General features: G+C 43.2%; 1 protein-coding gene across 6 annotated transcripts in view; it reads left to right on the top strand.

Annotated features, from left to right (window-relative positions):
* Nucleotides 1–14599, top strand: part of EFCAB3 (EF-hand calcium binding domain 3) — a 97949-nt gene that overhangs the window by 50303 nt on the left and 33047 nt on the right. For 5 of the 6 annotated variants that reach the window (XM_077252657.1, XM_077252654.1, XM_077252651.1 and 2 more), the window contains one exon: nucleotides 9819–9962. The exons of the other annotated variant lie outside the window; for it this stretch is intronic. In XM_077252657.1, coding sequence (XP_077108772.1) covers nucleotides 9819–9962 — 144 coding nt within the window. The remainder of the gene's footprint in view (nucleotides 1–9818; nucleotides 9963–14599) is intronic. 6 annotated transcript variants of the gene reach the window in all.

Genomic DNA, 14599 nt, shown 5'->3' with positions numbered 1-14599 from the left:
GCCTCCTGCTCCTGCTGCGTGGCTCCGGCCTCAAATCAGACGCTCTGGAAGATGGCGGCGGTGAGTATGGGCTCCTGGGCCGGCGGCTCCTCGCTGAGCTGTGGCATGGAAGAGGCGGTGGCAGCAGTTCCTGGGGTACCGGAGGGCAGAGCGGAGATTGTGGAACAGAAGCTGAAGAAACCCCCGGGGCTGAGGAAGGATTCCTGGTAGGTTGTAAAGAAAGACAGCTCTGTAACCATTCTATTCCTCCTTCACTCTCCGCCCTGCAGAGTAGTTGCTGCATCAGCTCGTCCATCCTGTGATATCTTCTATCTTCAGAGCTTGCTTGAGGTAAACTGCGCTGAGGGACCCCGAAACAGCAGTTTTATAGGTCCAGGATTCTTCCAGGTAACAGAGTTTGACCAATAAAAATCCGTAAAAATTGCGGGAATAATTCCTGAGGAAAAAACTGGTTTGAACCAGTAACAAACCTGCTCGTGTGAGACACACAGCTTACCAAAGAGAACCAATTAACCAAACATATGCCAGAAACTAATGAACAGACAAAAAACATGTAAAACCAAATGCTAACGTGGTGGCTATGTTCCCATGTGCCCCCCCTAAGATCTCACTAAGGGGGGGGTGTTCATGAGTTTACAGTACAATGTGAACCTATGGGAAACCGAAAACGCTGTGCCCATGCTGCGGAAAAAAACATGCGGAAACGCAGCGTTTTACATTCCGCAGCATGTCAATTCTTTGTGCGGAATCTGCAGCGGTTTTACACCTGCTCCATAACAGAAAACCGCAGGTGTAAAACCGCAGTGGAATCCGCACAAAAACCGGGGTAAATCCGCCGTAAATCCGTTATAAATCCGCAGGAAAAATGCAGTGTTTTTGCCCTGCGGATTTATCAAATCCGCTGCGGAAAAATCCACAGAGGACCATTCTACGTGTGCACATACCCTAAATATTTCCCCACAAAATCCTCACAGAATAAATCCCCCCACATTTAATCTTCGGTGTCTTCAGCTCCAAATTGGAGCACTTACCACCGATGCTCTTCGCGCTTCTGGGCGCGGCAAGTGAAGTCAGCAGCGTGATCATATGACCTGATCACACTGCTGATGTCGCTCTGACCCGGCTGTCAGAGCCTCAATTGTACTTGCTTCTGTAAGACACAAGTACAATTGAACACTGGTAGCTGGCGCGCTGCAGCTTCTTTGTGCTGGAAGTCAGCTCGACAGCCAGCTCAGAGAACTGCCGACTCCCAGTCCGAGGGGTGGCAGAACGCAGCTGCCAGGAGAGACAATTCGGACTGCCACATTAGGCGGCCCGACTGCGCCCCTCTGCCAGCTGTGCTCGGGGCTCATGCCCCTGCTGCCTCCCTAGATACGCCTCTGGCGGTAAGATTAATACAGCCGGTCAGAGAGCCGCGGCTCCCACACTGTCAGATGACAGTTTGAGCCCCGCATCTATGACCGGAGATAAAAAAATACTAGCATACAAGTATTATACAGCTGATGCAGGCCATTATTGTTGTGGCAACCCAGCTGTAGTATCTGTTCACCTTAATGACCGCCCTGCCTTCTGCTTCTACCATGTCTGGCCAGTCCTCCTGTGGACAGTCAGCCTCTCCGGGGGAACCACCTAATACTCCAGTTTCTGATGGAACTGATAAGCTCCAGCTTTCACTTCCGTCCCACTACGATGGAGACCCCAAGGAGAGTCACGGCTTCATAAATCAGTGTCTGATCCATTTCACACTCCACGCTCACCTCTTTCCTTCTGGCCAGATCAAGAAAACATTTATCATCTAAGCTGTGTGGATAAGCCCTGGCCTGGGCAAACCCTATTTCGGAGCATGAAGGTCTGGAGACCCACAATGTTGGGAGGTTCCTGGAGATGTTCTGAGCGGTATTCGAGGTTTATGGATGCACCTCCTCTGCGGCTTCATCATTGTTGTTTCTTTGGCAGAGCACAATACAGTGACCCAGTATGCCTTACTTTTCCATACCTTGACGGCGGAGATGGCTTTAAGAGACGAGGCCCTGGTGGTGAGCTTCTGGCAGGGCCTGTCTGGTCCTATCAAGGATGAGTTGTCTGGCAAAGACCTACCATCCTTGCTGGGCACCATTATACACCTAGCCACTAGGCTAGATGTACTGTATGCTTCCATGAGCGAGCTCATGAACAAGCTTCGGCATCTCCTCATGCCAGAAGACCACCCAGACTGGCTCGAAGATTCCAGTTCTCTTTGATACTGCAAATCACACCACCAGCTACTGACCTGATGCAGGTTGAGTGGGACAAATGTTCTGCACAGGAACAACAGTGGAGGTATAGAGAGAACGTTTGTATGTACTGTAGAGGCAATGGACATTTTGTTCGCCAATGTCTTGTGAGACCGGGAAATTACAGCATCTAGGATTGGCCAGAGAGATGACCCTAGGTGAGAGTAATAGCTCGCTAAAGCTACTGACCAAAATTACCTTGACTTGTCAGGAGAGGTCCCTCTCTGCTGCTGCCCACTTGGATTCCGACTCCACTGGTAACTTCATTTATCTGGATCTGGTCCAATGACTTCAGCTCCCAACACAACAGCTAGATCATCCCCTGACTGCTGCCTCCATTGTTGCACAACTAATGGTAGAACATGTTCAATTCATCAAGTTGCTAGTCATTCTGTGGATTGGACTCCTGTATAATGAGAGAATTTCCTTCTATGTGCTACCCAGATCTGTGAATTCTGTTCTTCTTAGCCTTGTATGGTTACGTCTACACGCACCAGTTATTAACTGGTCCACCGGTCAGGTACTTCATTGGGCACCGCAGTTTGCTTCCAAATGTTTAGCTAAGGTCACGTCCAAGACTCCGGCTCCTGTGCATTCAAACCTTGCTTTGCTGATCATCCATTATCGTGCCTTTGCAGATGTATTCTGTGAAAAGAAAGCTGAAGTTCTGCCACCTCACAGGCCTTATGACTGTGCCGTTGATTTTTTTCCTGGCAGTTCACCACCATGGGGGCGGGTATATCCCCTATTCCTACCGGATACTCGAGCCATATCTGAATACATCCAAGAGAATTTAGGATGCATCCAGTCCTCTTCTCCTGCCAGCTCCTTCTTTGTGACTAAGAAGGATGGTTCCTTACACCCCTGTATACACTGTCGAGGTCTTAGCAAAATCACTATTAAGAACAAGTACGCCCTGCCTTTGATTTCTGATCTATTTGACAGAATCTAGGGAGCTAAGATCTTCTTCTCTAAATTGGATCTGCGAGGGGCTTATAACTTGATTTGTATTCATAAGGGCAACGAATGGAAAACGGCCTTTAATACCCATGACAGTCACTACGAGTAGCTCGTTATGCTCTTCGAGCTGTGTAATGCACCCGCCTTGTTTAAAGAATTTGTTAATGATATCTTCATGGATCTCCTCTATGTTTCCGTGGTTGTGTATTTGGATGATATTCTGATATTTTCCCTTGATCTACCTTCCCACAGAAAACAAGTCTGTGAAGTTCTGCAGCACCTCCAGGACAACAATGTGTTTGCCAAATTGTCGAAATCTGTCTTTGAACAAATCTCCTTGATTTTCATCGGCTACATTGTTTCCAACCAAGGTCTCGAAATGAATTCAGAGCAGGTTTCTGCTGTTCTTTCCTGGCCTCATCTCAATGTCTGCATGCCATCCAGCACTTCATGGTTTTCGCCAACTTCTACAGGCAATTTATCCTGCACTTTTCCTGCCTTATGGCTTCTATCTCTGCCTTAACCAAGAAAGGGGCCTATGCCACAGACTGTCCTGAGTCGGCTGTGTTGGACTTCCAGTATTTGAAAGAGGCCTTTGTGAGTGCTCTGGTGCTGCATTACCCCAATCTCCACAAGTAGATGCTTCATCTATCAGTGCTGGTACAGTGCTCCTGCACAGAAATTCTTCTGGGAAGTTTACCTCTTGCTTTTTTTTCTCCAAACTGTTTTGCCAGCTGAGTGAAATTATACTTTTGGGGATCATGAACTTCTGGCTATCAAGATGGCACTCGACAAATGGCGACCTCTACTGGAGGGTGCCAGCTGTCTGGTAATAATATGCACAGACCATAAAAATCTGACCTTCCTGCAGTCCACCCAGGGGTTGAATCCTCTTCAAGCCAGGGGGGCACTCTTCTTTGCTCGTTTTAATTTAAAATTATATTTACGTCCTGCGGATACCATTTCCCAATGATTTGATGTGACCGGTTTCCTGGAGGAGCTTCAGCACATCATTGACCCAGCCAGGCTTATTGAAGTAGCCCCAGTCCTTTTAAGACACTTTCCTCCTGGCAAGGCTTTTGTCCCTACTGCTAATAGGAGGAGAATTCTGTCTTGGGATTACAATTCCAAGTTGGCTGGCTGTATAGACATATGCAAGTCTACTGACTGATTGCTCTCTGATTCTGGTGGCCCTCACTGGTAAAGGATGCCCGGAACTTCGTAATCACCTGTACACATTGGGCCAGGAACAAGTCCTCAAGCAACAAGCATGTTGTTCACCTTCTGCCACTGCCGGTTCCTTCCGCTCCCTGGCAACACTTAGCCACGGATTTCATCACAGATCTTCTCTTTGAGATTTGGAACACCATTTGGGTCGTGATGGTTTTGCAAAATGGCTAGTTTTATACCTCTAGTTGGTCTTTCTTCGCTCCTAAGCTCACCACGCAGTTCTTTCAGCACATTTTTATCTCCATGGCCTTCCTCTCCGCATAGTCTCAACTCGTGGAGTTCAGTTCACTTCTAAATCCTGGAGAGCTCTTTGCAAGTTGCTGAATATACAGCTGTATTTTTCCTCCTCATACAATCTACAGACCAATAGTCAAGTGGAATGGGTAGATCAGATTCTCCAGAATCAACTTTGCCACTTCATCTCTGCCTGTCATGATGACTGGGTACAACAACTACTCCTCTGGGCATAGTTTTTCTACAACAACCACGTTGGGGAGTCTGCCGAAGCATCTCTATTCTTCTTTATTTATCCCAGCACCCTCAGATGCCATCGCCAATGTCCGCTTCCTCTGGGGTACCTTCAACTGATTCTTCTTATGGCAACTTCCTTCAGATCTCGCAGCAGATCCAGGCCTCCCTCCTTAAGGCTTTGTCCAAGAAGAAATCTCATGCAGACAAGAAGAGAGGTTCACCGACCCGAAGATAAAGTTTGGCTGTCATCTCGTAACATTCGCTTGAAGGTATCTTATAAGCTCGCTCCTCTGCATTTCTGGCAATTCAAGGTTCTCAGAGAGATCAATCAGGTGACCTACAGACTTCAGCTTCTGGTGAGCCTGCGGATCCTCAATTCCGTCCATGTCTCACCCTTAAACCGCTTCTCCAAGCTCCTTACTCTTGCCTCTACACCTGTTCCTCAGGGTCCTCCAGATGTGTTTGAGGTGAAGAACAAGAATATTTGGAAGAGGGCCTTTTTTATGGTCAATTGGAAGTGTTTCGGATCCAATGCCCCTACTATTCTTAAGCATTTTCTCCATCTGATTAGCCTAAAGAAGAGGGGCATAGGGGAAGTACTGTCATGGCGGTAACTCTCATAACTCTTCAGCAGCGCCCTACTCCCCATGGTCACCGCGTGGCTTCTCTTCATGGCATTCTGTCTCACTGAGATTATCTTTTGCAGCACTCCTCAGCACTGCTGCTTCTGCAAGTGGCTTCCATTTGGCTTTAAGGTGGCATGGCCATTCTCTGCGGTGTCCTGAAAAGATTAGGTTCTCTTGTCTATCCGTGGCAGCAGGGTCTATATTAGGCAGTTCCTCCCACCACTCTCTGCCCGAACATTGGTTACTAGTGAGTTCATCTGCTAGTGTCCTGTTTATGCATTTGTTTGTATTGATTCTCTTGTTATTGACCCGACTTTTATGCCCATCCTGTCTGACCCCTCTGTTTCTGACCTTGGCTTTGTACTTTGATCCTGTGCTGTCTCCCCTGACCTCAGATCGACTGACTACACCTCTATCTCACCCTCCTGTACCTCGTACCCACGCCTTTGACCCTCCTGTCTGTCCTCACCATCACAGATTCTAGTTAAGACCCGGAAGTCACACCCCTCCAGGGTAAACCCACTCCGTGGCAGAGTGGGTCCACATCCACTAGCCTTACAAACATTTTGTGCATTCTAAAATGAAATATCAAGCAAAGGCCAAGTACTTTTGGGCAGCGAGAATCCTACATCAGACAAGAATGCGTCAACATTCCTTCATGAAAATGTAAGCAATTTGTCTCTTCATTTCCCAGATGTTTACAAACTTTTGTAAAATAAAGAGAGGATGCTTTATAATGGTAGACATGGGCCTGTCACAAATTTGTTCACGTGTTGCTGCCATTGATTTCTAAATAAGTTAATTTTTTCTAGTGAATTGGAAAAATGTATAATGTTCACCTCGTGATCTGTGTTCTATGCTCTGTTCTGAATATAATACAACTATAAGAGAGTTACACAGTGTCCAGACTATTTTGGAATTGGAGTTATAATACATCAATTGAGCTGTGGCCACCTCTAATTCTCAACTTGTTTGTTTGTTTTTTATATATAAACACCCTCATCAAAATGACCAATCAAATAAAAAAACAACATTAATAGATTAATTGAAAGTGGAATAAGAATACTGGAAATAGGAACTTGAATATACTTGGTGAAACAATGGGAAGGAATTGTTATCTCATATTACGTCAGTTTTCATGCATATTTACTCTGGAATGAATAGTTTTAAAACTGAGCCCTAATTCATGAAGGTACAGTGGGTACGGAAAGTATTCATACCGCTTTAAATTTTTCACTCTGTTTCATTGCAGCAATTTGGTAAATTCTCATTAATGTACACTCTGCACCCCATCTTGACTGAAAAAAAACAGAAATTTAGTAATTTTTGCAAATTTATTAAAAAAGAAAAACTGAAATATCACATGGTCATAAGTATTCAGACCCATTGCTCAGTATTGAGTAGAAGCACCCTTTGGAGCTAGTACAGACATGAGTCTGTTAGGGCTGGCGGAACACACCAAATTATTATAAAGATAGTAATAAGTTCACAGCCCGGGGTCCACTGTGCAGAGATGGAACCTGCTGCTAGGTAATGGAGAGACACAAAGGAAACACTGTGCCCTGTTAGCAGTCAAAGGATACAGCAGATGGACTCTAGTGGGATCCCTGAAATTCACCCCCACTACTCTGGTGATTGAACTCGCTCTGACCCTCGGTGGCTTTTGAGCCCGCTCCTGAGGACGCCCTGAGTCAGATGCTGTGATCAAGCGGGAATTCCCACCCTACACTGACCAGTAGTATTAATGTAGCTGAGAAGCCATTATTAGGTGCTGACTGCTTGCTCCACTCACCCTAATACCCAGACAACAACCAAAGGGATGGGGATCATTTAGGAGCATTCACCAGTATCAGTCTCTCAGCTCACACCTACATAGACAAGTCTATACTAGCGCATTGCCGAGAGGCCATGCGAACCGTTTATAGTCGCAGCCTTCCAGGACCTTCCTGGTGGTCCAATCAGAGCTGCTACAGGACCCGGGCATGTGACCTCCGACCTCCAATGAGAGGTCGTCCCACGGGCATGCTCAGAAGATGAAAAGCAGGACTTAGTCCCTGGAACATCTGCTCGCTGCCACAAAGGCTGAACGTGGGACGGCAGCTGTAACCAGATGCACAGTATCAGCTTGAGCCAGACTCTGGGACCGACGTTTCCGCTGAGCAGACTCCACTGCGCATGGGGAAGAATGGGAGACCACAGTGGACATGGTGCGAGATTCCCCCTGTTCAGCGGCGGGAACTCAACATCTAACAGAGTCTTCAGGGGAATGATGCAACAAGTTTTTCTCTCCTGGATTTGGGGATCCTCTATCATTCTTCCTTGCAGATCCTCTCCAGTTCCGTCAGGTTGGATGGTGAACGTTGGTGGATAGCCATTTTAAGGTCTCTGCAGAGATGATCAGTTGGGTTTAGGTCAGGGCTCTGGCTGGGCCAGTCAAGAATGGTCACAGAGTTGTTCTGAAGCTACTCCTTTGTTATTTTAGCTGTGTGCTTAGGGTCATTGTCTTTTTGGAAGGTGAACTTTCGACCAAGTCTGAGGCCCAGAGCACTCTTGAAAAGGTTTTCATCCAGGATATCTCTGTACTTGGCCGCATTCATGTTTCCTTCAATGACAACCAGTTGTCCTATCCCTGCAGCTGAAATCACCCCCATAGCATGATGCTGCCACAACCATGTTTCACTGTTGTGATTGTATTGGACAGGTGATGAGCAGTGCCTGGTTTTCTCCACACATACCACTTAGAATTATCATCAAAAAGGTCTATATTAGTCTCATCAGACCAGAGAATCTTATTTCTCATAGTCTGGGAGCCCTTCATGTGTTTTTTAGCAAACTATGCAGGCTTTCGTATGTCTTGCACTGAGGAGAGGCTTTTGTCAGGCCACTCTGCCATAAAGGCCCGACTAGTGAAGGGCTGCAGTGATAGTTGACTTTGTGGAACTTTCTCCCATCTCCCTACTGCATCTCAGGAGCTCAGCCACAGTGATCTTGGGGTTCTTCTTTACCTCTCTCACTAAGGCTCTTCTCCCACGATTGCTCAGTTTGGCTGGACGGCCAGGTCTAGGAAGACTTCTAGTGGTCCCAAACTTCATCCATTTAAGGATTATGGATGCCACTGTGCTCTTAGGAACCTTGAGTACTGCAGAAATTATTTTATAACCTTGGCCAGATCTGTACCTTTCCACAATTCTGTCTCTGAGCTCCTTGGCCAGTTCCTTTGACCTCATGATTCTCATTTGGTCTGACATGCACTGTGAGCTGTGAGGTCTTATATAGACAGGTGTGTGTCTTTCCAAATCAAGTCCTATCAGTTTAATTAAACACAGCTGGACTTCAATGAAGGAGTAGAACCATCGCAAGGAAATGGACAGCATGTGACTTAAATATGAGTGTCTGAGCAAAGGTCTGAATACTTATGACCATGTGATATCTCAGTTTTTCTCTTTTATTAAATTTGCAAAAAATTCTCCATTTCTGTTTTTTCAGTCAAGATGGGGTGCAGAGTGTACATTAATGTGAAAAAATGAACTTTTTTGAATTTACCAAATGGCGGCAATGAAACAAAGAGTGAAAAATTTAAAGGGGTCTGAATACTTTCCATACCCACTGTATGTAACACAACGGTTCAAGTAGGACCAGTTGCTGCCATATTCAACCTGTATGTGCCATGTAGAGACACATAATGTACCCAACAATAAGCGTCTACACTACAATTTTTGTATGAAGGTCTACCATCTGGTCCAGATGATGTTGGGGTAGGGAAGAATATGGCATTTTATTTGAGCATTCCAATGCATTGGGGAGTCAGGAGGCATAGCCATCAGCCGAATAATCGCTCAGCCTAAAACTACTAATGTGTATGGCCTGCTACACTAGAAGTCCCAGAGAGGTGTCATTTCACATTTCTACCTTTGGAACCAATGGAGCTAGAAATTTCTGGGACTTCTAGTGTTAATGATGTTGGTCTGCCCTAGTGACCAACTCACTAAGAAGCATTACATTACATAAATCAAAGGGCCTGACGTCATTCAGGTCTTCAAGAAAATGTAAGAAAAAGCCAACATAGCCATGACACAAGTAGATCCATTATCACAACTTGTAGGTCGCATGACAATTTGAGTTATATGACTTTCCTATTGTATGGCACACAGAATACGATACGCCATCTCTGTTTTTACATTTGTAAATCATTGCGCTATGCAAGAAAGATCACAAGTCCCTGTTGTAGTTTTTTGATTTCCTTTCTTGCCACTTATAGCTTTCCAAGATGCTTTTCAGTTTTTTCGTAAGGATAAAACTAATCGTGTGGACATGAATGACCTGCAATTCTCACTAAGTACTATGAGGATTTACTTAACTCATCAAGACGCTTTTGAGGCCTTGAAAAGTGCAGATATTGATGGTAAGTACGTACTCACACTGATATTCTATATGTCAGATCATTTGTAGAAAATTTGGTAGAACAGTACCAGCAGAATAGAGCTAAATAAATTAATTTTACACATTGATTAAATGATTTAAACTAACAATAAAAGGAACCTGTTAGTACATTTTTACATATAGAAATAGCATTATGGCTGTATAGGTGCTTATCCCCAATAAAAACTATACCTTTTTGTAGATATTCAAATCAACATACGTCCAATGATACCCAGGGCACTTCATCAAACTGAAACAACATATCCCATATCAATAAATGTATAGGATAAGGAAGAGATCCCAACCAATATAATAAAAATAATATTTATTAATTAATTAAGCCACAATGACAATGAACAACATTAATAAAAAAGCAAAATGCCGTTTAGGGGACGCTAGAATACATCATGAAAAATTTGTCATGGACAAAAGGGGCAAGAGCAAATGTAAAGGAATTATCTATATATTATAGCAACTTATTTTATGGTATACAGTACTAGTATTCGCATATAATCATGCATATAAACCCCTTTTTTTTTTAAGACAAAAACAGTGATCCTATTTTATACACTTGTAAGGTATGACCAGGCAATGTATCCAAACAGATTATAACAACAATCCTGTGTTAGGTAACATCAGGAGACATGTCACTACAGATTAATTACATTATCTCATTCAAAATGTGTGCCACGTAAATTCACCTAGTGTAAGATAGTATTAAAATTGATAATTACCAGATGTTAGATGGTGATCCTAGCGTCCCCTCACCCCGACGCGTGTTTCGCCGCCAGCTTCTTCCAGGGGCGTGTCAGGGTGAGGGGGACTGTGTATTTATATGAACGCCAGCCTATCAGCGGGTATGGGAGCCGGTCAGCTGATGCAGCGCATAGTGAGTCCTCCCTGCCTCCTCTGACGTGCTTCCTAGCGATGCTCAATGACACGCACGCCTCAGTCTGCGTGTCAGTGTAAGAGCATCTCCCGGAAGTGATGGAGGCCGGGCCAGACGCGCATGCGCACAACTTAGTGGCATCACCAGAATCGCCGATAGCTGGTGAACAAAGTGTGGACTAATAATTCAGAAGACTAAAAATAAAGATAAACCTGGTACCATTTTACAATATTCAGGAGGCTCATGTGTGCAGAATACTTATATATAGTTAAAATTAGCAATTAAGCACGATTAAGTTCCTTAAAGTGACAATGCATATCAAATTTGTGGGATAATAAATTAATAAATTCCTATATCTAATGCAATACTATGTGATTACATAACAAATGAAATAAATGCAATAAATAAATAAAATAATCTCTATAAAGTGACCTAGTCCATTCATTTATAATTAATTAGAATCATGTATAGTGATAATATAAAATACAGAATTTATATCATGTGATAAAATAATTAATTTACATAGTAATAAAGTGCAACAATTTCCAATGACATCAAATATTTAAAAGCTCTTATTCCCAGGATTCATTCTTCTTGTAGGGAGGACCAGTGATAGACAATTCATGTCCAAAGTCCCAAGGGACACACTCAAATTCACATAGGCGACTCAACTCTGACAACTCATATAACTAAAGAGATAAAAGAAAAAGATTAAAATAAAAAACAGATGTCAATAAATATTAATATAACACGGAAATGATAACCCCTCCCCCCTATATAAAAAGGATGCCAATCATAAAAAAGCAGAAAAACCCATATTCTCATTCAGTCCAGCCGGACTGAGAGTACCCAGGCGATAAACCCAGCGACATTCTAATTGTGCAAGGAACTTTCCAATGTCTCCTCCCCTAACTCCCAAATCCACCTGGTCAATAGCTTTAATGAGCAGACCATGAGGGTTGCATTTATGCTATTTCTTAAAATGTCGTGGTAGTGTCTTTAGTAGAACATCATCTTCAGCTGTAACCGCTTCTTCAATATCCAGAACATGTTCTCACACAGATTTTTAATTCACTCGTGGTCAAACCCACATACACTTTCCCACACGGACACTTTGCATGATAAACCACCCCCTTAGAGGTGCATGTAAGATGTTTGCGGATGTCTACTTTTTTGTAGATATGCAATGTACCAGTTATGAGAAATCTAGTTTAGAAGTGTGTAAATGCTCTTGACAGAAGCTAAGTGCATGAACAAACTCCCTGAGCACTTACAGCCTGATTTGCATACAATTTTTACACTAGATATATTTAATGACTGGCAGATCAGATCTCTACAAAAAAGCATAACTTTTATTGCAGGACAAGCATCTATGCACCCATACTTGTTTGTTTCCCACAAATGGACATACCAGTACATCATGGCAATCGTGCTAGTACAGGAGCTGTGGCAGCATGATCCCCACCAGGAGCTTGGCTTAAGTGATAGCCGATCCTCATATTCAGTAATTCCCGTGCACTGTATTTGGCCGAATAAAAACAAGATTTTTTACTTCACTCAAGTTTGGATGCTGTCCTCCTATTCTACTGATGATTAATTTTTCCATGTGAGCTCCTTGTAGATTGGGACGCTGCATCTATGTGGGTATGATGACCGGGTTCATAGACGTCGTTATAGAGTGCTGCGGTTAACTTTCTACTTTCAGCCAATCCCTGGCTGTCACGGCTAGGCCATTTAACCTTCTAAATGCCGTGATCAATAGCAATTGCAGCATTTAGAAGGCTGGGAGAGGGAGGGTCTCCCTCTCCCTTCAGATCAGCGCCCCCACAATGTACTGTAAACACAGACCTCGAGGTCTGCCAGATACGGTATCCTTATTAGACTATGCCAAGACATGTCAAGAGCATGGCGTAGGAGGCTTCTGTCAGTGTAACACTGACAGGTATAATTCATTGCAGTGCTGGTGCATTGCAATTAATTATACCAGTGATTAGAGTAATAAAAGATAAATTCCCATAGAGGGACTAAGTTAAAAAAAAGTTTAAAAAAAATTGTACAAATATTTTGCAAAATAATCACAAAATAAAATATTACACTAATAAATACATATATTTATGTAAAAAAAAACAAAAAAGTACACATATTTGCTATCACAGCATTTGGAACAACCCAATCTATAAAACTGTAACACTATTTAACCCCTTGAGAGAACACCGTAAAAGAAAGAAGTGTGAAAAAAAACTAAGCTTTTTCATCATACCACCAAAAAAAAGTGGAATAAAATGCATTCAAAAAGGTAAATGTAAAGACAAACTGTATTGCTGAATGTGTTATCTTGTCTCACAAAAAAAAGCTTCCATACAGCTCTGTCAGTGGAGAAATAAAACAGTTATAGCTCTCGGTATATTGATATGCAAAAACAATTATTTTTTCTATAAAATAGTTTTATTGTGTAAAAGCGGCAAAACATTAAAAAATTATACAGTATAAATGCTTCATCACTGTAATCTTACTGACCTGAAGAATAAAGCTGAGTTATCGCTTTTACCAGTCGGTAAACGTCATAAAAAATATAAATAATTCCTGAGTTTTTGTTCATTCTGCCTCCCAAAAATTAGAATAGAAAGCTATCAAAAAATGTTGCCAGAAAATGGTACCAATAAAAGCATCAACTCGTCCCGCAAAATACAACCCCTCATTTGACTCTGTCGGCAGATATAAGGAAAAGTTACAGCAGCTCTCAAAATGTGACAATGAAAAAACTTTTTTGCAACAAAAAAGGTTTTTTTAGTGTATGATAGTAGCCAAACATAGAAAACGGATATAAATCTGGTATTGCTGTAAACGCACCGATCTGAAGTACTGCACTAGGAACGACGTAAAAAATAAATAAAATCAATTCATGACTCGCTGTTGATTTGTTTATTCTGCCACCCAAAGATCGTAGTACAGTAAGGCTTGTTTCACATTTATCCTGTGATCTATACTGAGCGCCCACACGAGGGTTTCCTTTTAAATATTTGAAATGCGTGATTCAGATGGAACCCTGGAGGAAGATTCCCTATAATGAGGCAGATGGAGGCACTGTGGACGCTGTATGGCTATGATCCGGCAGTGTCTGTCTTTATAAGCGTGCTTAAGCAGTCGGCTACAGGTTTGTGCACCTCTGAAAAGAAGGACACCACTGAACTGAGCGCAGATGGAGCCCAGAGTAACTCTGCTGCCTCATTATAGTGAATGGATCCCTATAGGGATTTCATCGGAATCACATCACTCAGCGATTTAGATGGAAACTACCATGTAAGTGCTCAAGGTAAAGCGCAGGATAAATGTGATCCTAAATGTTATGTAAAATCTTGCCGATAAAAGCTTTAACCCAATCCACAAAAAAAGTCCCCACTCAGGTCCGTCATTTCTCAATGGAAATATGGGGGGCTTCCATGTTACTGGTAGCACAAAGGTGGGCTGTGGCTACTTGCCCCCCCCCCCCCCCCCACAAAAAAAAGAAATTAGCAAATTCTGCACTCCCAAATCAAAATGCCTCCTCCCTTCTGAGCTCCAATGTGCCTTAACCATATTTAGCGTCCACATGTTAGCCATTTCTGTAGTGATGAAAGTCTGCCTAATTTATGTGTGCATGTCTACAGAAACAGGAGCTGGGCCTAACATATGGTCACTACAATGTACTAGGCACTACAAAGGCAGATTTGCAATTTTTACTCAGCAAGGTC

This window comes from Ranitomeya variabilis, chromosome 4 (genome assembly GCF_051348905.1).
Source record: "Ranitomeya variabilis isolate aRanVar5 chromosome 4, aRanVar5.hap1, whole genome shotgun sequence".
In the NCBI taxonomy this organism is placed as follows: Eukaryota; Metazoa; Chordata; class Amphibia; order Anura; family Dendrobatidae; genus Ranitomeya; species Ranitomeya variabilis.
This window is presented reverse-complemented; position numbering and strand designations above follow the sequence as displayed.